The sequence below is a fragment of the Sesamum indicum genome, linkage group LG10 (assembly GCF_026168435.1).
Source record: "Sesamum indicum cultivar Baizhima isolate 11 linkage group LG10, ASM2616843v1, whole genome shotgun sequence".
Classification (NCBI taxonomy): Eukaryota; Viridiplantae; Streptophyta; class Magnoliopsida; order Lamiales; family Pedaliaceae; genus Sesamum; species Sesamum indicum.
The window spans coordinates 2,285,988-2,311,571 of record NC_142666.1 but is presented as its reverse complement, the minus strand read 5'-3'; the positions used below and the strand labels follow the sequence as shown (position 1 = coordinate 2,311,571).

Genomic DNA, 25,584 nt, shown 5'->3' with positions numbered 1-25,584 from the left:
CATATTAGTCTTAATATAGGTAGCATTGCTATCCTACTCAGTTTTTGCTGGACTGATGAGATTTTAGGGCTTATAAGTTACTAAATTTTATTATTTGTAATACGCGTGTTTTTATTATCAGTCTCGAAATAATGGGCTTGTGAAGAACACATGACCTCGTTCCTACATGGCACCAAATAATGTGTCTTGCCACTCTAAATGATGTGGCGTGTGAAATGGTATGTATTTTGTTGCGTGAGGAGATGCTTTGACTTCGTGAAGTTGTATCCTGAAAAAGCAGTTCTGCTGGTGTGAGATTGCTCTAGGGATTATAAACTGCTCAATCTCATTGTCTGCAAATCAATGTAGGATGCGTGCCTATATTATCATTCTCCAAATGGGGGCTCAGGAGGGACACATGGTCTCGTTCCCACTAATAATGTCAAATGACATGACTTGCAATTCGATCGATGTCCCATTTTTATAAGATATCGGCCGTTTTGATTTCCTATGAACTTCACGAAATTTGTCTAGAAAAGACACCTCACCGAAAAAAAGAGATATTAAAATTTATATACCGCTCAAATTCCTCATTTGCAATGGCTATGAAATGATGTGCCTACATCACTAAAGTATGAAACTAGATCTTTTAATATTTTGATTAACTTAGGATATTGATTTTGTATTCTTAGTAATATTAGACGTTACGAAATATCTCGAGTTTTAACATTTATTCGTATTGCTTCATATTTCTTAATAGAATTTTGTTTTTGGAAATTAATTATATATATATATATATATGAATCAGTATAAGTGGAATGAGAGTGTATTGTCTGATGAACAAGAGTTGGATGCATTAGATGTTGAAACGTAGTACAATAAGTGTCAAGATGACTTAATTATATTACCTAATTTAGGTGCTCATCAGCTTTGAATTATTTGCCATGAAATCACATTCCACTCAGAAAATGCCCAACTCTGAATCAGTGACGCGTTTGGGGTCAACAATTCCCACGGTTATGGACTTATGATTAATTCTTTCTCCAGAAAGAAACAAAGCCAAATTGAGCGGTGGCCGCGTGGTGGTGCGCACAGCACCGGAGGTAAATAATTGATTCTCCAAACAGGCCCTGCTTTTACCATCCTGTGACAGTGCGACCGTGAAATTTAAAGACCGTCGCGCTTTTACTTTTATTTTTACGGTGGAAATAAATTATAAGTTAAGCAATAATAAAAATTGTAGGTATTTCAAAATAAATATAAAAAAATAAAAAAAATTAAAGTTGGTGTATTGAGGAAACGACTTTAAAAAATTGATAGAGAGCTGTTTATAACTTTTTATTTAAATTGATTTAATTTAAATAATTTAAAAGGTAAATTACAACAATCTGTGCTGAGATTTGGTGTAATTACGACGAATGCCCCTTGTTGTTTGAAAAATTACAATACTCCCTATTTTAATAGCCGTCTAATAATTAGCCAAATTCATTAGGTTTTCATCTATTTTTTTGGTGATCTGACCAAAATGCCCTTGTGGATTAAAGATTATAATTTTATTTATTTTTAAAAACTTTCTAATTTTTGTTATGAACTAAGTGGATAATTTTTTTTCATCCACTCCGTTCATTTTTTTTTGCAAACTTTAATATTTTTAAAAATAATAGAAAAATGCAGTAAGGGCAAAATTGACAATTTCATACCTCCATCCAAGAATTACACAATTTCGTCAAACATCAGGAGGGTATCTTTAATTTTTCAAGTAATGAAAAATATTTGAAATTATGTCAAATCAGAGAGTTGGTTGTAATTTTTTTCTAATTTTAAAGTAAAAGTTATAAAGCAACAACATTGTTTTTAGCTTATTTTCAATAATAAGATGATAAACATTTATTTTACACCTCTATAAAAAAATCGGCTTAGTTGTCAGCATGTCGAATTCTATTAATAAGGTGACATATATATTTTTTTTAATATTTTTATTTATATATTATGAATTTGAATTTTATGTAATGTATATAAATTTTGTAAATTATGTGGTTGTATTATAAGCTGATTATTATTATTGTTAACGTTTGGCTAAACTTGTAAGCTTCTCAAAATATCGTAAAAAATATTTGGGAATTTATAAGCTTTAAAAAATTGTTTGGCAAATTTTTTTTAAAAATCTTATAAGATCTTCAAGGATTTTATTGCTATTTAATTTTTCTTAGTTTGGAAAAAGAAAGAATGCTTTATTATTTAATAGTCAGTTTTTATAGTTAAACAAAAATAAAATTGCTATTGATATTATATTTAATGAAAAATATACATTCTAGACATTATAAATTATACGACTAAAAATGATCTTAAATTAACACATAAAATATCTATTATATATATATGTTAATATTCGACTAACATGAAGTACATATATATTATTTTTAATCAAAAGTTTAGGAAATAATCATTTTTTTATATAAAAAAATTATCTGTTAAAAAATTTTATTCGAAGTTAAACTAATATTTATTATTTATGAAAGTATTTTAAAAAATTTAAAAATAAAATATGTTAATGAATAACAACTTTTTTTTTTTATTTTAATACTTATAATTTTATTTTTAGTTATTTTACCAATAGAAAACATTTTATAAATTTTAAAATCTTATTTTGTCCAAACGTTTTAGAAATTTATTTTTAAAATAAGATTTAAAAGATGTAAGAGCTAATAAGATGCGCTAAAAAAATTTAGCCAAACATCTTCTTAGTTTGTATTAGGGATAATTACACTCCCCTTCCTTGAGGTTTTGATATAATCGTACGTAAACTCTCTGTAGTTTGGGATATTACATCTAACACATTTGATGTTTGCTTCCATCTAACAAATAAATCCCTCTATTGGTCAAAATTTATCGAATTTACTGTTTTTAATTAAAGAAATAGAAAAAATTCTATATTAATCCACGATTAGCTTAGTAATCTGAAGAAAATTGTTTGACCTACAATAAGTCGATAATTAGTCAATCGAGAATAAATATCAATTTTTATTCAATTTTTTTTATTAATATCAGCAAATTCAATGAGTTATGACTAACGAAAGAACTTATTTGTTAGATGAAAGCAAACTTTAAGGATGTTAGATGTGATTCTCCGAACCATAATCAGTGTATCTGTAATTATACAAAAATTTAAGGGAAGAGAGTATAATTATCTCTTCTTATTATTCCAAAAAAAAAAAAGGGACACGTGTCCGGAGAAGGTCCGTACGATGGCAATGCAAGAAAGTTTTGTGAAGAGAAGCCCTGTCTAATCATTTCCTCCACATGCTACCTACTATTATAATCAACTGTCATAATTTTTGTCTGTCCTTACATTGTTTTTATAATGTATTTTTCAATATTTTAAAAAAATATTATTTAATATAAAAATAATATTCAAAATTACAACATCAAATTATTTAAAATTAAAATTGCATAATAACTATATTTAAGTACCAAAATTGTAATTATCCTTCTTAAAAAGCACAAAAACATATACATCAGGAGATATTTATTTGTTTATTTCTATGGTCCAGTTGTGGATTGGGACTTTGTGTGGGCCTGATTTAGAAGGCCCATATTTGAAGGCCCGTGTGAGACTTAAAGTCTACAATATTACACCTAACAAAGAGTTTGATATCTATTCATAAGTGGGATAATTACATTTACGTTCCCTGATTTATGAACTGTTTGCACAAATCATCATTTTTTTTATATAATTATAAAAATTATTTTTGATAATTAAAAAATAAGGGTAGTTTGTGCAATAGTATTGATATTTTTGGAAATTGTATGTTAAGTAATATTTCAAAAACTAGAAATGATTTGTGTAAATAAATAATAGGTTGGGGTGTAAATGCAATTAAATCCCTTCATAAATTACTTTTATCTTTCAAATGTGGGTACTTTCAAAACATAGTTTTCAACCATTCATATATATGATGCTACTACTATTGATTACTATATTGAGAATAATTTATGTGCATATACTATTGTTGAAGTCGAGGTCTTCTTATTTTCTCGCTCACATTTTGCATTGACTTATTTTGCGCCTCATTATTATCACTACCAGAATTAATGTCCAACTGACTTGATGTTGTTGCACAACTAGACTCCACATTATCACGATATGCACTAAACGATGGAAATAGGCCTTGTGAAATATTGTATTCTAGTGCATATGGTTGATCAATGCCAAGACCAAGGTCAAGATGTACTTGTGAAGAATAATCTTGTGTTTCGATTGACATATATGGAGCCAATTGAAACCAATCATTTTGAGGCGGTTGAGGCATGTAGTAATTTTGAAACGGTTAGGGCACATAATAATCCTTAGATGTATACTGTAGAAGGAGGACCAGCTATATCCACCCCAATATAGTGATGTTCAACTGAACCAATAAACATTCGGATAAAACTTCTTCTTTGCCCGTGGGATATTGTGGGAGCAACATCAGATGACGAAGCAATTTGTTGTGGCTTATGAGTTGCGACTTCTTTGATAAAATGTATCCCGTGTTCGAATGTGTCCACCAATTGACTATACCCTTTAATATTTAGTGGTCTAGATTGACACAAAACTTCAATGGTATTCATTTCTTCTGCCTGAAGATTGTAGAAAAATAATGAATATTGTGCTGTAAAAAAATATTTAAAATAAAATATGCGGTATTATATAACAACGTACCACAACTTGCAATAACCTCTTTCTGTTTCTCTTCTATTGGAAATGAGTGGCCTTTGTACAATCGTGCCATGCATATCGTCTTTGCCATATAGTGATGTATTGTATGTACTGCAGGTGCCAATCTGTGCCCGTATGATTTTTTAGGGAGATCTGATGTAGGCTCATGTTCCGAGTATCCGTCGTTTTTGGAATATTTTGTCTCATCCCGAATATTATAGGGATGATGCATTTCAACTATTGCATAGAATACTAAGGAACATGATGATTTCCACCGCTGGGGTTTAAAATTAGGGGGGCAAGCCATCAATTCAAATTACATCTACTCCTAACTTACAAGGATGAGGAATTGTCTACCTCATGCATTAAACCATGAATGACATGAGGAGTCTTTTATGGAGCAGGCACGCGTTGTATTGATCGAGTAAGAGAATGGAAAAAGGATGGTGAAATGATCCAGATGACTTACAACAGAATCTGAATCACTTGTTAAGCCAGATTGTTATCATCTTGCTCCACCACATCATTCACTTGATAAGCCAGATTCTTAACTAAAATGAAAAAGGCCAATATCTCTTAAAAACTATCAGAACTGGAATCAGACAATACAAGGTGTCAGAAAACATATATCCCCTATTACATGTCTTTGGATAAATGATATCACTCTAGATAGAATATGGCTACTTAAATTAGATTACCAACATTCTTTTCAGCGTATAATATTTTTTTCATACATACTTCATAGGTCATGAGATTCACAAGAGAGGCAAAAGCTTGTTACCTTGTACATTCTTCACCCAATCTAATGCTAGTGTTCCACCCAATCTGTCTGCATACTTCATTCAATTAGTACTACTTTCTGCAACATCAACAAGGGACCATAGCAAATTGCCTGATCCAACGCTCCAAATTTCGACAAGTCCATATACTCAAAAGTACCAACTCACTTTCTAAAATCCATTTCAGAGTTCAAGAAACTGAAAAGAAAGAAATCAAACTTCACCTTCTATAACTGACAACAGGCGAATTCCCCAAAAAATGCAAAAATACGGTCTGAAGATGCGGACTACGTACCCATGGAGTTGATAAATACCTATTGCCGACAGCACAGGAAGCAAGAAAAATATAAGCAAAAACACGAGAAACCCATCAAACAAAACATCCAGCAACACTGAACTAAATACACGACTTTCGACGAGTCCCATACCTGCCATGAAGAACTCTACACTTTGTGACAACATCGCGGTAGAGTTGAGAGGATGGATGGAAAGTCAAAACAACTTTCTGTCCCCTCAATCCGGTGAATAAATCTTGCAGGATATGAATTTCAAGAAAATTATACAGAAATGTTGGTATATATGTGGCCCATGACCCAAACTATCGGTAGGCCCATTAGCTCGGCCCACTAAAACTTTGGCCCATTCGGATGGCCCTCACCCGACCCAGAACCCGACCCAGAACCCGACCCTCTTGACCCGACCCAGGTAACACTACTTATCTAACCCTAAGTCAACTCTCTCTCTCATTTCACCCCTCTGCGCCGCTGCCGATGAGAAATCTCCCTCTCTCTCTTCTTGCTGCCTTCTATGGCGGATTCTTGTTACCTTTTCCACCACCGTTAATGGTGGTGGCTTTCCTTAGCCAAACCAATGGCTAAAGGAAAGCCACCCCAAAACCCTCTTGTCCAACGGCTCCATTTCTCCAAATAAATAGGGGCCTTTGTACTCGGGTGGGAGAGAGAGAGAAAAAACCGAGCACTCCTCTGTGAAATACTTCCACCCTTCCGGTTCTGTGTGAACGGCTGTGAGGTGGGTTTCCTGTTCTTGTTCTGTGTGAACGGCTGTGAGGTGGGTTTCATGTTCTTGGTCTGTGTGAACCACCCGCGGTGTGAGGTGCAACCGTGGGCCGAGTTTCTGTGAGTTCTGAGCTCTGTGACCCGTGACCCTTGTTGCTGCTGAATCTGGCTTGTTCCTGAGCCGCCATTATAATCACGGTTTTTTATTCACTTATCTCTTTTATTTACTTTGTGTATCGTTCATTATATTTGTAATCTCGGTTTGTAATTTTAAAGGAGTTTCGTACTCCATATCAAGTGTAATAGTTGGTTAGGCTTTGTGGAAAAACAGATACCACCGTGGGTTTCGTACCCAACAGTGGTATCAGAGCACTGTTCCGATCCTCTCCGCGCCGTGGTGGTGGTAACCCGCTTAAACCCCTCCTCTATTTACTGTTTTTCCTTTACTTTTCAGCACTATATATCTGTTCGAATAACCGAGGTGCTTATCCCCCTAACTACCCTCCTGGCCGGACCCCTGAGGTCGTCGGGTATCTGGATTGGGCGTTAGGCTGGAAAGGCCTTGGTCCTGCTTATTTCTCTTTCTCTTTGTGATTTGTGAGATTTATTGCGATAACTGCTATATCCTGCTCTTGCCACTCTTCTGGTTTAATATCTTGATCTGTGATTTATCATATTAATTTATGATTTGAAATCGTGATCTGTGTTCATTATCTTGAACTGTGATAATCTGAGAACATTGTTCATACTTTGGCTGTCTGCATTATTACCGAAATTGACTGATTAATTTCTGTCTCAATATTCTGATCCTGTGTGAAATTTTTTTTTTTTTTTCTTGATCACTGTTTTTCGAAAGATTCTGCTTAAAAACCAAAACCTCTGTTTTTCTTAAAAACCGTGACCTCTGCTTCAAATTACTTTCAAAATGGCCGGATATAGTTTACAACCCTTTGACGGAAAAACTGATTTTTCTATCTGGCAACAGAAAATGAAAGGCATTTTAATACAACAAAAGGTGTTTAAAGCTATTGACGGAAAATACACTGAAAATGTTTCTGAAGAAAAACAACTGGAAAATGATGAGTTTGCCTACTCTTCCATTATTTTAAACCTTTCCGATAATGTTCTTAGAAAAGTGGGAAAACAAAAAACCTCTAAAGAGCTTTGGAGAAAATTGGAGGATTTATATACTGAAACATCTTTACCCAGTAAGCTTTTTCTCTTAGAAAAGTTTTTCCGTTATAAATTGGATCTTTCCAAAAATATTGATGAAAACCTTGATGAGTTTACCAAGTTGATACAAGACATTAAACTTACTGGTGATGAAAACATTGATGATTACACTCCTATTGTGCTCTTGAATGCAATTCCTGAATCATATTCTGACGTGAAAGCCGCCATTAAGTATGGTAGAGATAGCATCAACCTTGACACTGTGGTTAATGGTCTTAAGAGCAAAGAAATGGACCTAAAAATTGCTAGACCTAGTCAGAATAATCATGAGGTAAATCTTGCTAGAAGTAGGCCCAATTTCAGGAACAATGGCTTTAAAAACAGGGGTAGAAGTCACAGCAGGGGTAAAAGTAGAAACAGCCATAGTAAATCCAGATCTAAAGATTACACGTATAAGGATGATAAAACAAAGGAAAGACGTTGCTATAACTGTGGCATTAAGGGTCATTACATCAAAGATTGTAGAAAACCCAAACGTGACAATAGGGATAGAAACTTTGATGACCAAGAGAAGGTGAATAATGTCTCTGATGAAAATGGTGAAGTCTTTATGGTTTATGAAGCAAATTCTGTGCATTCTGTGAACAAATTTGAATGGCTTATTGACTCTGGTTGTACTTTCCATATGAGCCCTGTCAAAGAAGTTTTCTCAAACTTTCGCTATGAAAAATCTGGTTTTGTTTCTATGGCAAATGAAAAGAAATGTGAAATTTTGGGTCTTGGTGACATCTCTTTAAATTTCAAAGAAGGTTATAGGTTAACCCTAAAAAATGTGAGATATGTTCCTGATTTGAGTCACAACTTGATATCCTGTGCTACCTTAGAAGAGGATGGTCTAGAAGGTAGATGGGGCAAAGGCCTCATGAAAATCATGAAAGGCTCTCTTATTGTGTTTAAAGCTGAAAAGAAACGAAATCTCTATCTATGTTCTGTTACCTATGACTCTTTGACTGCCTCTGTGAATGAATGTGATATGACTGCATTATGGCATAAAAGATTAGGGCATATGAGTCTGAAAGGTCTTGGTTTTTTGAAAAAGGATGGAATTTTGAATGAAAAAATTGAAAACTTGGATTTCTGTGATGATTGTGTTTTAGGAAAACACCATAAAGTACATTTTCCAACTCCATCTCAATCACTCCCTTCCATGTCTTCATGCATCTTAGACTATGTACATGCCGATGTTTGGGGTCCATCTAGTGTGCCTACGCATGGGGGTAACCGTTACTTCTTGTCCATCATTGATAATTACTCTAGGAAGGTGTTTGTCTTTCTTATGAAACACAAGTCCGAAGTTTTTGAAAAATTTACAAAATGGAAATCTCTTGTCGAAAATCAAACTGGAAAGAAAGTGAAAACCCTTCGGACTGATAATGGACTCGAATTTTGCAATAAAGATTTTTCTAATCTCTGTGACAAATTTGGTATAAAGAGGCACAAAACTAACCCCTATACCCCCCAACAAAACGGTGTGGCTGAACGTATGAATCGAACCTTGCTTGATAAAGTTAGATGCATGCTTATTAGTTCTGGATTGCCTAAATCTTTTTGGGGTGAAGCTATACTTACTGCTACTCATCTGATAAACTTGTCTCCATCTGTGCCGTTATCTGGTAAAACTCCTGATTCTGTGTGGAATGGTAGAAAACCTGATATCTCTTATCTGCGAATTTTTGGATACTCTGCGTTTGTTCATCAAAACATAGACAAACTAGAACCTAGATCTGTTAAGTGTGTTTTTATTGGTTATCCTGAGGGGACAAAAGGGTATAGACTTTGGGTTCGTAGCCAACCGGGTTTTAAAGTACTTATAAGTAGGGATGTCACCTTTAACGAGAATGAGTTTCCTTGCCTTGATAAAACTCAACTTAGAGAAAAAGAACCTACTCTCAATAAGGTGGAGAATCACCTAGGGGATAACCAAGAGGGGGAAGGGAATAATGAAAACATAGCTGAACAAACTATCGAAAATGAAAATGAGGTAGTAACCACTGAAAATGAGATCACAGCTATAGAAAACCCCCTAAATGACTACCAACTCACCAGAGATCGAGTTAGAAGAGAAACTAGGATACCCACCAAACTCAGAGATTTTGACACTGCTTTGAACATAGAACTATCTGAACCCACAAATGTTGAGGAAGCTATGAAATCAGAAAAATGGCTTAGTGCCATGAAAGAAGAGATGAGCTCATTAAAACAGAACAATACATGGACACTAGTTCCTAGGCCCAATAACTCATCCGTAGTTGATTGCAAATGGCTTTTTAAGATTAAACAAGAAAACCCCATTAAATATAAAGCTAGATTGGTAGCAAAAGGGTTTACTCAAAAAGAAGGCTTAGATTATAATGAGATTTTTTCTCCCGTTGTGAAGTACACCACTGTTCGTATCATTCTTGCTCTCACTGCACACTACAATTGGAATCTGAAACAAATGGATGTTAAAACTGCATTCTTACACGGTGATTTAGATGAGCATATTTACATGAATCCACCTGTTGGATTTATTGACAAAATCAAATCTGATTATGTGTGCCTTCTCAATAAATCTCTGTATGGCTTGAAGCAATCCCCTAGACAATGGAACAAGAAATTTGATTCCTTCATGCTTTCACTAGATTTTAAAAGGAGCCGTTATGATCATTGTTTATACTTCAAGCATGTTGATAGTACTCCTATTTTTCTTGTTCTATATGTGGATGACATGCTCATTGCTAGTCCTAGCCTACACCTCATTAATAATCTGCAAACTGATTTACACAAAACCTTTGAAATGAAAGACTTAGGTGATGCAAAACGCATCCTTGGCATGAACATTGTTAGACATGAGTCCTTTATCCTTCTAAACCAAAAGTCATATATCCTATCCATTTTAAAAAGGTTTTCAATGGAAAAATCCAAGCCAACTTCTGTGCCTCTTGCTGCCCACTTTCAACTTAGTAAAAATCAGAGTCCTCATAGTGATATTGAAAAAGCTAAAATGGAAAAAGTTCCTTATTCTAATGTGATAGGATCCATCATGTTTCTCATGGTTTGTACAAGACCTGACATTGCATACGCTATTAGCTGCTTAAGTAGATACATGTCAAATCCCGGCCCTCCCCATTGGGAGGCCCTAAAATGGCTTTTGAAATATCTGCATGGCTCTAAAAACATAGGCATACGTTTTTCAAAAAGGAGTGAAAACACTCAACTTGTTGGCTTTGTTGACTCCAATTATGCAAATGATAGGGATAGCAGAAAATCCACCACGTCTTATATCTTTACATTCTGTGGTTCGTGCATAAGTTGGAAATCCCAACTGCAACATATAGTTGCTCTCTCCACCACAGAGGCAGAATACATTGCTACAACGGAAGCATTCAAAGAGGCTATATGGTTAGATGGTCTCATAAAGGAAATTGGCTTCTCCAATAACATACTCACGGTATACTCTGATAGCCAATCTTCAATACAGTTGTGTAAGAATCCCGTGTTTCATGATCGGACGAAACACATAGATGTGAGGTATCACTTCATTCGAGATATCGTCAGTGAAGAGGTAATAAAATTGGAGAAAATTAAATCCGAGGACAATCCTGCAGATATGGGTACCAAAAGTCTTTCTCTTGAAAAATTTCATACATGTTTAAAAATATTGCATTTATTCCCTGACTAACATGTGCTTCCAAGTTGTCTCAAACTGCAGGTATATCCACGGAGAACTTCTTTGGGCAATGATGAAACAAACAGATTCAGCTAAAGACTCCATGACCATTTCCATCTTCCTGATGGGTCTTGGTCCAAGGTGGAGATTGTTGGTATATATGTGGCCCATGACCCAAACTATCGGTAGGCCCATTAGCTCGGCCCACTAAAACTTTGGCCCATTCGGATGGCCCTCACCCGACCCAGAACCCGACCCTCTTGACCCGACCCAGGTAACACTACTTATCTAACCCTAAGTCAACTCTCTCTCTCATTTCACCCCTCTGCGCCGCTGCCGATGAGAAATCTCCCTCTCTCTCTTCTTGCTGCCTTCTATGGCGGATTCTTGTTACCTTTTCCACCACCGTTAATGGTGGTGGCTTTCCTTAGCCAAACCAATGGCTAAAGGAAAGCCACCCCAAAACCCTCTTGTCCAACGGCTCAATTTCTCCAAATAAATAGGGGCCTTTGTACTCGGGTGGGAGAGAGAGAGAAAAAACCGAGCACTCCTCTGTGAAATACTTCCACCCTTCCGGTTCTGTGTGAACGGCTGTGAGGTGGGTTTCCTGTTCTTGTTCTGTGTGAACGGCTGTGAGGTGGGTTTCATGTTCTTGGTCTGTGTGAACCACCCGCGGTGTGAGGTGCAACCGTGGGCCGAGTTTCTGTGAGTTCTGAGCTCTGTGACCCGTGACCCTTGTTGCTGCTGAATCTGGCTTGTTCCTGAGCCGCCATTATAATCACGGTTTTTTATTCACTTATCTCTTTTATTTACTTTGTGTATCGTTCATTATATTTGTAATCTCGGTTTGTAATTTTAAAGGAGTTTCGTACTCCATATCAAGTGTAATAGTTGGTTAGGCTTTGTGGAAAAACAGATACCACCGTGGGTTTCGTACCCAACAAGAAACACAATAACAATCAGCGATACTCCCAATAAATAGTGAGAAACCGATTTCAATAACACCGCCCTCAGCAACACCTCATAGGGTGATTCAGCCGCCGCTGACTCTATTGGATTCAAGCAATCCACCGATCAATCGTGTGAAAATTATAGAAAAACGAAGCAAAGAAACTGTATGTGTGTGTAGTGTGTGCAGTGTGACTGAAATTTGTTTTGTTTGATATGATATAATATGACCGTTATAACTTATAAGGCTCTCCGATCATCTGGTACCCAATTCGAATGGTTTCTTGGCCACCAATAACTACCTTACACGTGTACTAAAAAACCGCAATATATTACCGTTTACACTAGCCTATTTCTCTCTCTCTCTCTCTCTCACTCACACACACACACACACTATATTTAGGGTTAGTTACATTTATATCTATATAAATTAATTTTCCAATATTAATTTTGATCTTGACATGTGTATTACAAAAGTATATGCTATAATCAGGAATATTTATTTTTTGTTTGAAAAATTATCAATATCCTTCTGATTTTAACGATCGTCTAACAATTATTCTAATCCGTTAAGCTTCATTAAATTTTTATCTATTTTCTGTAGTGAACTGGCCAAATGCCCTTATAAACTAAGAACTACAATTTATTTATTTTTTAATTTTTTTAATTTTTTATGAATTAAGTAGATAATTTTTTTATATAATTTTTCCATCCATTCTTTTAGTTTGTTTTTTTTTTTTATAATTTTTTATTTTTTTAAAATAAATACAGTAAAGACAATATTGACAATTTCATACCCCCATTTAAGGATTATATAATTTCATCAAATATCATGGAGTATTTATAATTTTTCAAATAATAAGGGAGTACTAGTAATTATTTCAAATTCTAAAAAAAGTATTTATAATTTACCCTTAATCAAACTTACATATGATCCATCGATGGAAATAAAACATACCCCCCCCACCCCCTCCCCAAAAAGAAAAAGAAAGAGATTGAAATATAATTTATTAATAACGATTAAAAGAACATAATTAAATACATTACAAGGAAAGAACATATTTATGGCATAATTACTATATATATATAAAAACCCTAGCCTACTTAAGGTCAACTTCCAAAAAGGGTCATCTTTTTTCCTTTTTTTTTCTTAATTTCTCTTGAGGGTGGGTGGGTGGGGTGGGGTTGGGGGTTAAAAGGTATATATATATATTGCATGCATGCACATATTATACATACACACAAATTAGGGTTTGGTTTGAGGGTTAGAGATCTTGGGTGCAGCCTCTAAATCTTCATCGTCTTCGTCTTCATCGAAAACTTCTAATATTTCAGATTCCGGTAAGAAATTGGGAGCAACAGCAACAACATTGTTGGCGTGGTTAAAACCCTTGAAGCTTTCTCTCGCAGTTTCTTCAACTTCATGATGAGTTGCTTCTGTGAAGCTCTTTGATGGCACCAGCCTTGTTATTTTCTTCATTTCTTTGCTTTTGCCCCATAGAACTGAGTACAGCCCACATATTATTATTGCAGCTCCCAAAACACTGCAAATATATGTACCATAAGTTGTCATGAGACATGAACTAATCATATATTGATCAGTGCAATATACTTGTCGTGTGACTGGTGTGTCTAAGGAGGATAATGAATCGCACAACAAGTGCAAGAAGCGAGAAACGATACATCGTGTAACGATATACATGCGTTATAAGTACCAAAATATCTAAATACCTTCCCAAGTGCAACTTCTCGTTGAGAAGCAAAGAGCCGGCAAGTGCGACGATCACAAGCAACAACGGGTTAAAAACGGAGACGAACAACGGCCCCCTCATGCGCACACAAGACATGATGAACGCCCACATTAACCCTGATGCCACAATTCCCTACATTTTCATTTATCAACTTAATTAAATCAATATATATATATATATATATATACGAAACGTTTATTGTTGTATCAAAAGCTTAGTATAATATTGAAAATTTTAAAATGTACGTGCGCGCCAGTACGAGGGTTTACGTTCTTATTGTATCTCTATTACGAGAATAATTGTTGTCATACAGAATTGTGGTTGTCTTTTCTTTGATGTTTCATGAAAATTTTGAAAATTAAGGTAAGATGTAGGATATACCATGTAAGAAACGGAGAGGAGTCTGATGTTCCAACCAAGTTTCCATTGGCTCCAATCTCTCACCGTACAAAGAGCAAACACAACTGCTTGAACAGATCCCATGACTGAGATTAGGGCAGTGCTCGAGTAATGACATGGATATGTCTCACTCATCTTAGCCTGTTCTTGAAATTAAAAATTACAAATAAATAAATAATTAAAAATGAAACAGAAAGAAATAATAATTAAATCAATTAATTTCAAGAACGAACCTGAATAATCAGTGAAAGTGATGAAGAGAAGCAACAGGCAAGTGCGAGCAGAGGGCCCACGATCTTGCTGACGGGCTTGTGGTGGGCTACCGCCACGTGTCCACCTGGTTGTTGACTTCTGTACAAGAGGTCAAAGTGAGTTGACCAGATGTTGACTTCGTAACCTTTGTAGAAAGTCAGAAGCATTGCCCCTCCTATGCACATGAATGTCCCCGTCACCTTTGCTTTGCCTGCCCTTGTCTTCAACCCCACTCTCTCCATCCTATACATTACATCATGTGAAGAAACAAGAAAATATTACTATTCTTTCACTTAATTTCTATTTTATATCAAATTTAATTAATTAAGGTGCTTAAAAGATTATTATGATGTGTATTTTAATTTAGTGTAAATTATAACGAGTCCCTGATCAGGTTTAACGTGATTATGAATATTCCATAATTGTTTGAAAAAAAATAATTAGGTAAAATAAAATAAATTATACTTACCCGAAAAATATTGCAAGGATGAAGGTCACGGCGGGAACGAGATTGGTCATAGCTGCCGCAAATGTGGCTGAGGTTAACACCAAGCTCTGTGCAAATAAGTTTTGTGCCACTGATCCCCTGCATTAATTATAATTAATCAGGGTAATTAGTATTTGATTAGTTAATAATAATAAAAATAAAGAATTACATAATTATAGTTTTCTTTTATTTACGTGACAGTAAAATGCATTATTCATCGTGTAATTGTGGCTTGGTGGCACTTTTGGTGTGTTTCAGTTTTAATTTGCAATTGAGGATAATAATTTTTAAAAAATAACACTTTTGATTCAAGTTCTGCTGGAGAAAAGGGGTTGTAATGTGTCGAGCATGGAAAAATTCTAGTTGGAATTCGACTCGGTCAAATTTGAATCAATCATATAGCAAGTGCAATATACTTGGTGTGATTGATGTACAGCTTAGAGAAAGTGATCAATCACACATAACTAATACATGTAATACACTTTCTCTATGATTGATTTGATATAACCAAACTTGGTTGAGGCAAAACTTTTCCACCATGCATGTATGTGAATTTTTCCATCGAACGCGAACCGAATTGTGATGTGAAATTGAACCAAATGTACTATGGTTATTTTTAAATATATAGGATTAAATACATTTTGATCTCGTAATCTAGGTTATTTAGCGTTTTCATTTTTTGACTTTATAGGGTAATATTTTGGTCCATCATCTTTTTGATTTTTCAATTTTAATCATTTTTTTTATGAAGTTCGCCTTCATCGGAGAGAACGGTGAATTCCGATGAAAAAAATGACTGAAATTGCAAAACATTAAAAGAAGCAGGATAAAAATGCTATCTCCTAGAAAGTTATAAAATAACAAAAATGCTAAAGATCATGTGAGATGCACATGCATTTTTCCAGCGAGATGCGAACTCCGATAAAAAAAGGAACTGAAATCCAAAAATTAAAAAGATATAAGACAGAAAAGCTGTCCTAAAAAATTAAAAGATGAAACGACAAATCACCTTAATTACGAGATAAAAAATGCATTTAAGCCTATTATACAAATTTGCAAACTCAAAATGAGAGTGGAGCAAAAGTACCACCAGATTTTAACTACACGACTAAAACTGCATTTTTATTTTTTTACCTTTACTCGACATCATATATATTCATATTGAAACAAGAGATTTGATTTCGGACAGTCAAAGATAATTCATAATCTTACATTAATGAATGAAACTGGAATATATTAAGTAAATCTAATTATTGTGGAATTGACTGAATTAATTGTCCGAAAGTGTTTTTGGGGAAAAAGATGGTAGCATGATAAGATGGACTATGAACTAAAAACTCTCCTTTTCCCCAATGTTGCTTGTAAAGTTTAATTTTGTTTTAATATCTATTAAATTAAAGTAAAGTAAATAGTGGGGATCCAAATTAAATAAAGTAATCCTATTTTGGATTAGAATACTCTGGAAAAGCCAAATGCGTAATTAGCAACGCAACTTATATTTCCAGTAATTTTTTACTTTTTCAGCACAACACTCTGGATCTTCTATTACAAATATATATATATATATATATATATATATTAGTATTCTTATTTGATATATTGATGTTATATTCACGACAAGAAAAATGGTTCAATAGCAATAGAAAAATCGAGCTAATTAGCAATAAAAATCTCGTTGTTATTTGTTAATGAATTCAGCAACGAAAAATTTTCTTGCTCGTTTAAAATATATATATAAAGTAAATGTAGATAAGCAACGGTATTTTTACTTGTTAATTAATTAATTGGACGCAGATTTTAACATCAAATGTTTTTGTAGTTATTGAGTCGTCTTTGTTGTAGTGAATGCGTGCATGTCTATTCTTTGTTGTTTCTTTGTTCGGATGATGGATGTATTAAATCAACTTATGGTACGTACTTACCCGAACAGTGCAGAAACAAAAGCTTGGAAAGCAATTTTCCAGGTCAACTTGGGCCTGTTTTTCCTGCAGTAGTAACAAGAGTCCGTCATCGTGCGTCCATCTTTATCTCAAAAAAACAGAGACAGAGAGAGAGATGTGTATGTGTGTGATGATGCATGGATGTTGTAGTAATTTGAGCAGTAGTTACCTGTCGATGATAAGGGCAAGAGGGAGGACAGTGGCGGCAGCAAACATGAATCGGTAGGCAATCAGAACCTGGAGGCTCATGCCATCGTTGGCAGCCAGCTTGTAGAAGACACTGACGGCGGCGAACACTATCTGCACGCACACCATCAAGATCGTGGGCTTCAACCCCTGCACCACATCGCACACCTTCTCCATCGATCCTTTGAACGTATATGTGGTTGTACTTATCAGAGTAATTAGTATGAGACGTGAGAGATATATATAGTGATTTGGGGTGTGAAAGTGCATGGAAATGAGGGGGGGTGGGAGTGGGAGTGGGGGTTATTTATTGGAATCAAGAAAACGAGGGTTTTGCTATTTTCCCACATGAGAGAAGAAAGCAAATGGGATACAAATTTGCTTGCTTTGTCTGCTTGTCTGCTTCGACGTATGTACACGTGGGACTCTCCCGAAACCTCTTCACTCTGCATGGTTTTTGTCTTTCTAAAATAATAATAACATTTTAAATTTCGAATATATAAAATAAGATGTGAAATTTTTTTTTATTTTTTTTTATATTCAGTATTATCAATTCAACCAATATATTAAATAATATATTCAAAACAATAAACAACAAATACATCAATATGACTGTAAACAATTCATCGATTCGATTAATATATCAATATAACTGTAAATAAAGTACAATAATTTATATAAAATGAGACAAAATACTCACATAAAGCACACGTCGATCAATGAAACTCGGGCTTAAGACCTGAAATTTGTTCATGAAAATTTGACATTAGCCCCAATCATTAAAATATAAATTATAATTATATATATAAAATAATATTACTCGTACATATATATTTAATCAAATCAAACTCAAACCAACCTGACACTTAAATCAATTATCATTTCCCACATTCTATATATATATATATGTAGAACAAATAAATCTTATTAAAAAAAAAAGAGTAAAAAGAAATAATTGAATTTCCAAATTATAGTAATTAAAGATATATGTATATAAGCATATATAGGCAAAAGAAAGAGGTTGAGTGGACGCACGTCATGGCGTACGTTGAAGCCCACTATCAGAGTAGGGAATTACAATAATATTAATTAAATAATAATAATAATAATAATAATAGTTAGTGTGGAAAAGAATTAATTAGAGAAGATGATTCGAATGAGTAAATGCAGTGGTGAGTGAGTGATGACCAAAGTTTGAAATATTACACTCTCCTGATTTGGGGGAAATACATACGACTTTTTCGACTTGTAACGTTTCCCTAAACCCTCCCACCCCCACCCCTCCCCCTCTGCATTCAACCAGGTTAATTACTTTACTTTTGCATATCATTTGACTTGTTAAGGGATAACATATCATATGAGCACTGTTGTATTATAGCTTCTTTTCCCATTTATAAAATTTATTTTTCCCCAAAAAAAAAAAAAATTACTTGGCTTTTCATCCACACTCCACCCATGTACGCTCCCACCATATCGGAAAATTAAATTTGTCCGAAATTGAATTAATTATATGATAAATATAGGATATTTTTTATGTGATTGATGTATAATTTATAAAATAATTTATAAAATATATTTATTGGATAATTGATATGATTCTCCTAAATTTGATTTGAGTTAGAATTTTTTCACAATTCCACTGCCTCATCTTCTTACACGTATGTCTATTTTCTATTTTTTTTTTCTTTTTGAGTCATTGTCTCAAAGAGTCAACTCTGGAACCAAATCTTAGTACTCATTTTATTTATTTTTTCTTTCTAATTTAATTTTTTTAATGTCACATTATATATATAGATATATATAATAAGTTATTGGATTAAATTCAATTTTAGTCCTATACTTTTTTGTATTTTGACGTTTTAGTCATTTACTTGAGCAAATAGATTCTGTAGCTTTTTTATTTTTTGTAATTTTGATCGATTAAATTAATCAATGAGAATAAAAATCCAAAATAAAAAAACATGTGAGGGATTCATATTTCTTTTTTCCGGCAACATTTTCAAACTTCAGGAACTGAAGGATCAAAATTGTAAAAAATTTAAAAATTACAAGATGTATTTATTATCTTTGAAAAATAAAAAACTAAAATACCAAAATATAAAAAATAGTGAATGAAAATTTCTTTGAACCCTAAGTTATGCACTCGTGTCATCACCCTTGACATCCGTCAGCGCAGAAAGCATTCACGGTGGTGAGTGAAGGTCGTTGTTGGTTGGCTGGTGAAAGTTGGAGTGGGTTTGCACTGCCATGTTGACTCATGGATATGGTTTTCATTTATTGGTTAGAATCGAATATTATTGTACTTAATATACATCAAAGTTGAGTTCTTGTTGAGGTATTTCATATTTGATGAAATTGAATGTACGTCCTGACTTGTTGTTTGTGAAATGGTTAGGACATGCGATTAACTATTTTAACTGTACATAAATCATACAAAAAATGTATTGTACTTGCTATATAATTAGTTTCAAGTTCGACCAAGTTCAATTTGAATTAGAATTTTTCATTCCTACAAATTACACTCGTGAGAACTTTTTCACATTTTAAATATTATTTTAAAATGTAAGTATCTCTGTAAATAATATATATTTTTGAGAGTACATCGTAATCTGATATTTTTCTCTCAATTGAAGTTGTTAGAAATCTTGTTTAAAAAAAATAAATAAAAAGGAACATTATTGTATATGTTCAAAATTATGATGTATTTCACATACATGTATGCAACTACTTGTGTAGTTTATTGTGACAAATTCGCATATGTACGTGTCTAGGAAAGCATGCCGTATATACATATATATATATATATACATATAAATACGTATATTGAGAGGTAGACATTATTTTTTATTAATATATATTTAGATTTTGTTACTAGACTTTGTACAATATTTTGTATACGTGTAACAATGTATATGTACGTGATAAATTATACGTACGACTACTTATATAGAACAAAAAACAACAACATATCAATTAGTTTCATATATAATACATTTAAATATACGATCGTGACCCAAAATAATTAATGATACTAATATTTTATTTTTATGCCTCCATCCTTCTAAAAAAATAAATTATTTTCAGGATATTTTATATACTTTTAATTAAAGGATTAAATGCAATTTGCCCTTATAAAATTAAAAAAATTCAAAAAAATCCCTATATATACAAAAAAAGATACGAAAAACCCTCTATGCAAGGAGGCAAAGTGCATCATTTTTCAAATATCAAGGGCTTTTTTTGTATCTTTTTTTTTTATAAGGGATTTTTTGAAAATTTTAAATTTCATAGGGGTAAATTGTATTTAACCATATTTTTAAATATCTTACAATATACTTCCTTTTTCTCTTAAAAAAAAAATAAATCTTCTTTAAGTTAGCATTCAAAGCTGGAAAAGAAAAGGAAAAATAAAAATTGTGCTTTGCATTGTGGAGAATTCCTCCGGTATTAGTTGACTCTGCCATTATAAAAAGCAGCACGCTTTTTGAGCAGCTTCACCAAATAAAGTGCGACTTCTCAAGAATACTTAGGGTTCATATATAGTGTGCAAGGAGCTGAAACTGCCTGGTAATAGCTGCTGTTTAACTCCTAATTTGATTACAACTCTTTATATTAAAAAATATTATGTAAATGATAAAATGTTACGTAATATTTTTAATTTTTTTATTAGAAATAAATATTGTATGATTTTGATTTTGTTGCAGTGACATGAATTTTACTTTAATTGTCGTCTATACCTATACCTATACTAATATAAATAAAAAAGATAATTTTTATTGTGTCAATATTACTTTTAAATTAGTTTTCGAGCTACTTGCTAGATGAAATTCTCCAACGGCCATTGCGAGGGGCAAAGACTGTGCGAATATTAATGACGGTTTGTGAACTACCCGTCGCAAATTTCGTAGTTTGGACCGATTATATTTTATGTATTTTGCGACAAAGATTCCAACGCATTTTAAGGAGGACGATAATTTTGAACATGTTTCATCAATGTAACGGTTAAGGAATGGTCATTTGCGACTGCACTGTCGCAAATGTTCAAGCGTAATTTGGGATGTATTGGCTGTCGAAAATTTCACACGATTTTGCAATCGATTGAATTGTACAACTGTTTGCGACGATAGGTGTGTTAAAAATCAATAGTAATTTTTTTTTAATTTTTCTACTTAATTTAATTGTATTCTTAAATTAGATTACATTATATTTTTAAATTTAATTTTAATTTTTTGTAAAAAATTGAATGGAAGACAATTAAATTAAAAATAGAACGAGTAAATTAAGAAAATGTGCTTTTCGATGAAAAATGTAACAAAATTCAGTACAATTTTATTTTAAAATTAAAAAAATACAAAAACAAATAATCATATTCTAACATGGGCTCCTCCTATTGAAACAGTATTATGCTTCTAGTCAGACATGAACCAACCAACAAGTATAATACACTTATAATATGATTTATTTACAATTTAAGGAGAGTGGTCAATTACATAATAAGTGTATTACACACTACAAAGAATTAATTTATTCTCAATATTATAAATCAATACGGCTAATCTACATTATCTAATATATAGTTCAAACAATTTCTTCCTAAATTCATTAGCAAGTAAATTTTCGTTGCAAAATTCATTACCAAATAGATTTCTTATATTAAATAAAATAGATTAACAACGAGAATTTTACTTATTAATTAGCTCGACGATAATTTTTTTTGGTTGATATTGAAATTATTTTTTTGTAGTGCTATGAACAGGTGGAAATTCAGACGCACTTATTACAGTACAAAAAAGTTGACAAAAAAAATAATAAAAAAGAAAAGAAAAGTGAGAATTAAAAAGCATTGACAATATGGAATTATTTTTTACCTAAAAAACTTATCTTGCTTTTTGAGATTTGCATCAAATTGGGAAAATACCCATTCATTAATCCAAGAATTTTTCCAATTAAAGGCCGCCTGAAAACCTGATCAATTTTCCTCTAACATGCAAAATTTTACATAATACGCAATCATTATCGATGTGGTGCGGGTTTCTTAAATTATAATAGTGCCCGTTATAACTTAATAACGTAGGTAAGCGTTCCATATGATAATAAATGAGAAATTTGAGTGGCTTATAAGTCCGAAAACCTTCTCTTTCTAACGAAGCGCCTTTTTAGGGCGAAACCGTGAGGCTCATACGAAATCAGAGCGGGCAACACCTTGCGCAACAACAACATAAATCGAGTTGCAAGCCGCCTCACTTAGTAAAATAATGACGAGGTTATCTATGATATTTTGGTCCAGATGAATAAAGTGAGGTTTCATAAATAAGTTTAAAATTATGAGTTCTAGTTTCACCAAAGGGTATTTGTCGCACTTCATATGAGTTTATTGTAATGGATATTCATTTTGATTGTAATATCTATTTATTGTACTGTGAATTTATTGATCGAATTAATATATTTACGAGTTTTTGATATTAATAATGGCGAGGTTATAAACTTGAGACTGATATCCCATGATATGCAGGAATAATTAAGGTTATGAATTATATGTAATTCTATCACATTTGTTTAATTTATATAAATTTGTTTTCTCACTATTAGCTTCAAAATATTCAATGGTATATTAAAATTGTATTAGTTGTATTAAGTGGGGGAAATAATACATTTAGTCTTATAAGTTAGGTACGTTTTATTTTTGATCCCATTCATTATAGGATTAGTATTTTTAATCTCTCAACTTACAAAAATTAACACTTTTGGTCCTCATCTACTTTTTGTCTACAATTTAATGGTGTAGAGTACGTGACTAGCATATGAACGTTAAATATTTTTGGTTAGAGAGAAAATTGATTTGTTTTTCCCAATTAATTGGTAACAATTATTTTCATGATTTGAATAGTACGTCACTTATTGTGTAAAAGTTGTCACCGGCAATAATTAATGATATAAAAATACTGCATAAATTTGTTATTATAAATAATTAGCGACATATGATAGCGAATAATTGTTAGAGTAATTACATTTTGTCATTTGAACTATGCCCATTTGTATACTTTATCATAAAGTTTTTTTTTTTTTGTCAATTTACTATCCTAACTTTATGAAATTTGTACATTGCCATATACGATTGTTATTTTGTTGATTTTCTACTGGAAAAACATCACGTGTTGTGCATATGTGCAAAATACCACATCACATAACTTTTAAATATCACATGTGCACTGCATGTAATTTTTTTTGTTGATAAAAAACTTGATTGAAAGATTATTATAAATGACAATGTGTAAAATTTCGTAAAATTGAGATGGTAAATTGACACAAAAAAAAGTTTAAATTTCGTATAGTATAAAAATAAACATTGAACTTTGATTTAGAGAAAATATTAATATTAAAGGTGGGTTGCAATGGGGAGTGGGTAGTTGTGGCTGTTAGCACAAACGTGTACTCCATTCATATCAATTAGCTGCAAATTCAGCTTTCACCACTATTCATATATATAAAAACTTCTTGTCAGAATTTGGTTTGTCGAATTAAATTAATCATAGAATAAATGTATCACATTTGTCATATAATTGGTTACTTTTTCTACTACATATTAATTACACGATAAGTGTATTACACTAATTATATAATTAATTTAGATTTGATCGGACCAAATTCAGATTAAAATTCCATATATATATATATCAAAATTAAAGCATTATCATAACAATTTGACATGGTACAAAGATTTGGAATATGGACTGCAATTTTAGCTATAATGGTACCAATACTTCATCACTTTATTGCTTACACTTATCAACCCATCCACAATTCTATTTAAGTGGTGTACAAATAGATAACATGAAAATTAATTTGCTTTGGTATGGAAGTCCAACAATTCTTATTATTTTTCCAGGTACATCTCATCCACCTTTCATAAAATTTTATATTTTTTTATATATATTATTTTATTATTTCAGACCTCAATATAAGTAATTTAGTATTTGAGTAAGAGAGCTTCTTCCTACATTAATTTTTTATCATAGATTTTAATTAAATTAATAACTATTAATATTTATTATTTTTTTAAAAAAAGGTCCACATACGTTCGTTTCACCACTTAAACCAAGCTTTGTTGGCTTCTTTTGAAAATGGCAACAATGTAGGTATGGAGAGGAAACCTAAACCTATCGCGTCCTACTCTGTGATAATCACAAGCCTCCCTTCCCCTTCCCCTTCCCCTCCCCCAACCCTGTAAGATTCATGAAAACTACCTTCGTGCCCGACTTGGAGCCCATTTAATCAACTTTGATCTACCGGATCTATTGTCATACATATTGATTAGTCATCTGAACGTACATTACTGAAATTCTAAAAAATTGTGAGCATTATCTCACATACATTAATTTGTAGTAACTTATTATTTTCTTGGATTTTATAACTTAATTCTTTTTAAATACAACATCGAATTATTATTCGAAATTTTGAGGTAATGATAAATTATTAATTGTATAAGAAAAAGAAATTATGGATATATATATATATATTGACGGATAACATAACATCAATAATGCGAAACTATAATTAGTAACAATTCAAAATTACCACTTTTTACATTTATAGTCGCATATGTATATAAGTTGGAAATTTGTGTAAGGCACATTGCAATGGAACGCTTTTACCCTTTGTACACAGTTAGAGAGCTTCTTCCTATCTGCGTTTCCTTCTTCCTTTATTTCTGTTTTTGGGTTGGGAAACAAATAGCACTTTTTTGTGCACGTCCTCGTCCACCAATTACACGATAAGTATAATTATGATTGATAGATACATAATTCAAAAAGTATAATCAAACACATAATATATACAGTTCTATTTACTATAATATTGGTTCGATTTGATTAAATTTGATTTAGATCATAACTTTTCCTAAAAAATTACGAAAAAAGCAGATACAATCTTTACATAAACAAGAAAACAAAGAAGAATTATATTTGTTAAGATATCATTTTTCCGCATCTAACAAGTATTTATGCGCATCTACGAGATGCCATGAGATCGATGTCGTTATGTAAAGAGGCACCCCTTTCCATTAAGATCGATGTTCTAAATTCTCCGAAATTTTCCAATTAAAAATATTCAACGGTCCATATGAATTCAACAATAAAAGTACTAATGGAAGCCGTTCGGGTCTTGTATTCTACTTTATGTATACATGCCACGGGTATAATTACACACAGTATTTATACATATCTAAGGAAACATAGAATACAAGGAGAATATTCGTATAGAATATCGA

General features: G+C 32.6%; 1 protein-coding gene across 1 annotated transcript; it reads right to left on the bottom strand.

Annotated features, from left to right (window-relative positions):
* Window positions 1–13,296: 13,296 nt before the first annotated feature.
* On the bottom strand, window positions 13,297–17,600 carry LOC105172584 (WAT1-related protein At1g25270-like). Its single transcript, XM_011094090.3, has 7 exons — window positions 17,302–17,600; window positions 17,115–17,177; window positions 15,175–15,291; window positions 14,687–14,948; window positions 14,436–14,594; window positions 14,035–14,186; window positions 13,297–13,847 (listed from the first exon to the last, which is right to left on the bottom strand). The coding sequence occupies exons 1-7, from the start codon at window positions 17,586–17,588 to the stop codon at window positions 13,550–13,552; spliced, it is 1,338 nt and encodes a 445-aa protein (XP_011092392.2). The 5' UTR covers window positions 17,589–17,600; the 3' UTR covers window positions 13,297–13,549.
* Window positions 17,601–25,584: the final 7,984 nt, after the last annotated feature.

Excerpts from the sequence above, each read along its gene's own strand:
- LOC105172584 (XM_011094090.3), bottom strand. The coding sequence starts at position 17,588 with ATGCACTTTCACACCCCAAATCACTATATATATCTCTCACGTCTCATA. Across the intron at positions 14,949-15,174 it reads ATCCTTGCAATATTTTTCGG|GATGGAGAGAGTGGGGTTGA; the intron begins GTAAGTATAATT and ends TGTAATGTATAG. Across the intron at positions 14,187-14,435 it reads TCCTCTCCGTTTCTTACATG|GGAATTGTGGCATCAGGGTT; the intron begins GTATATCCTACA and ends ATGAAAATGTAG.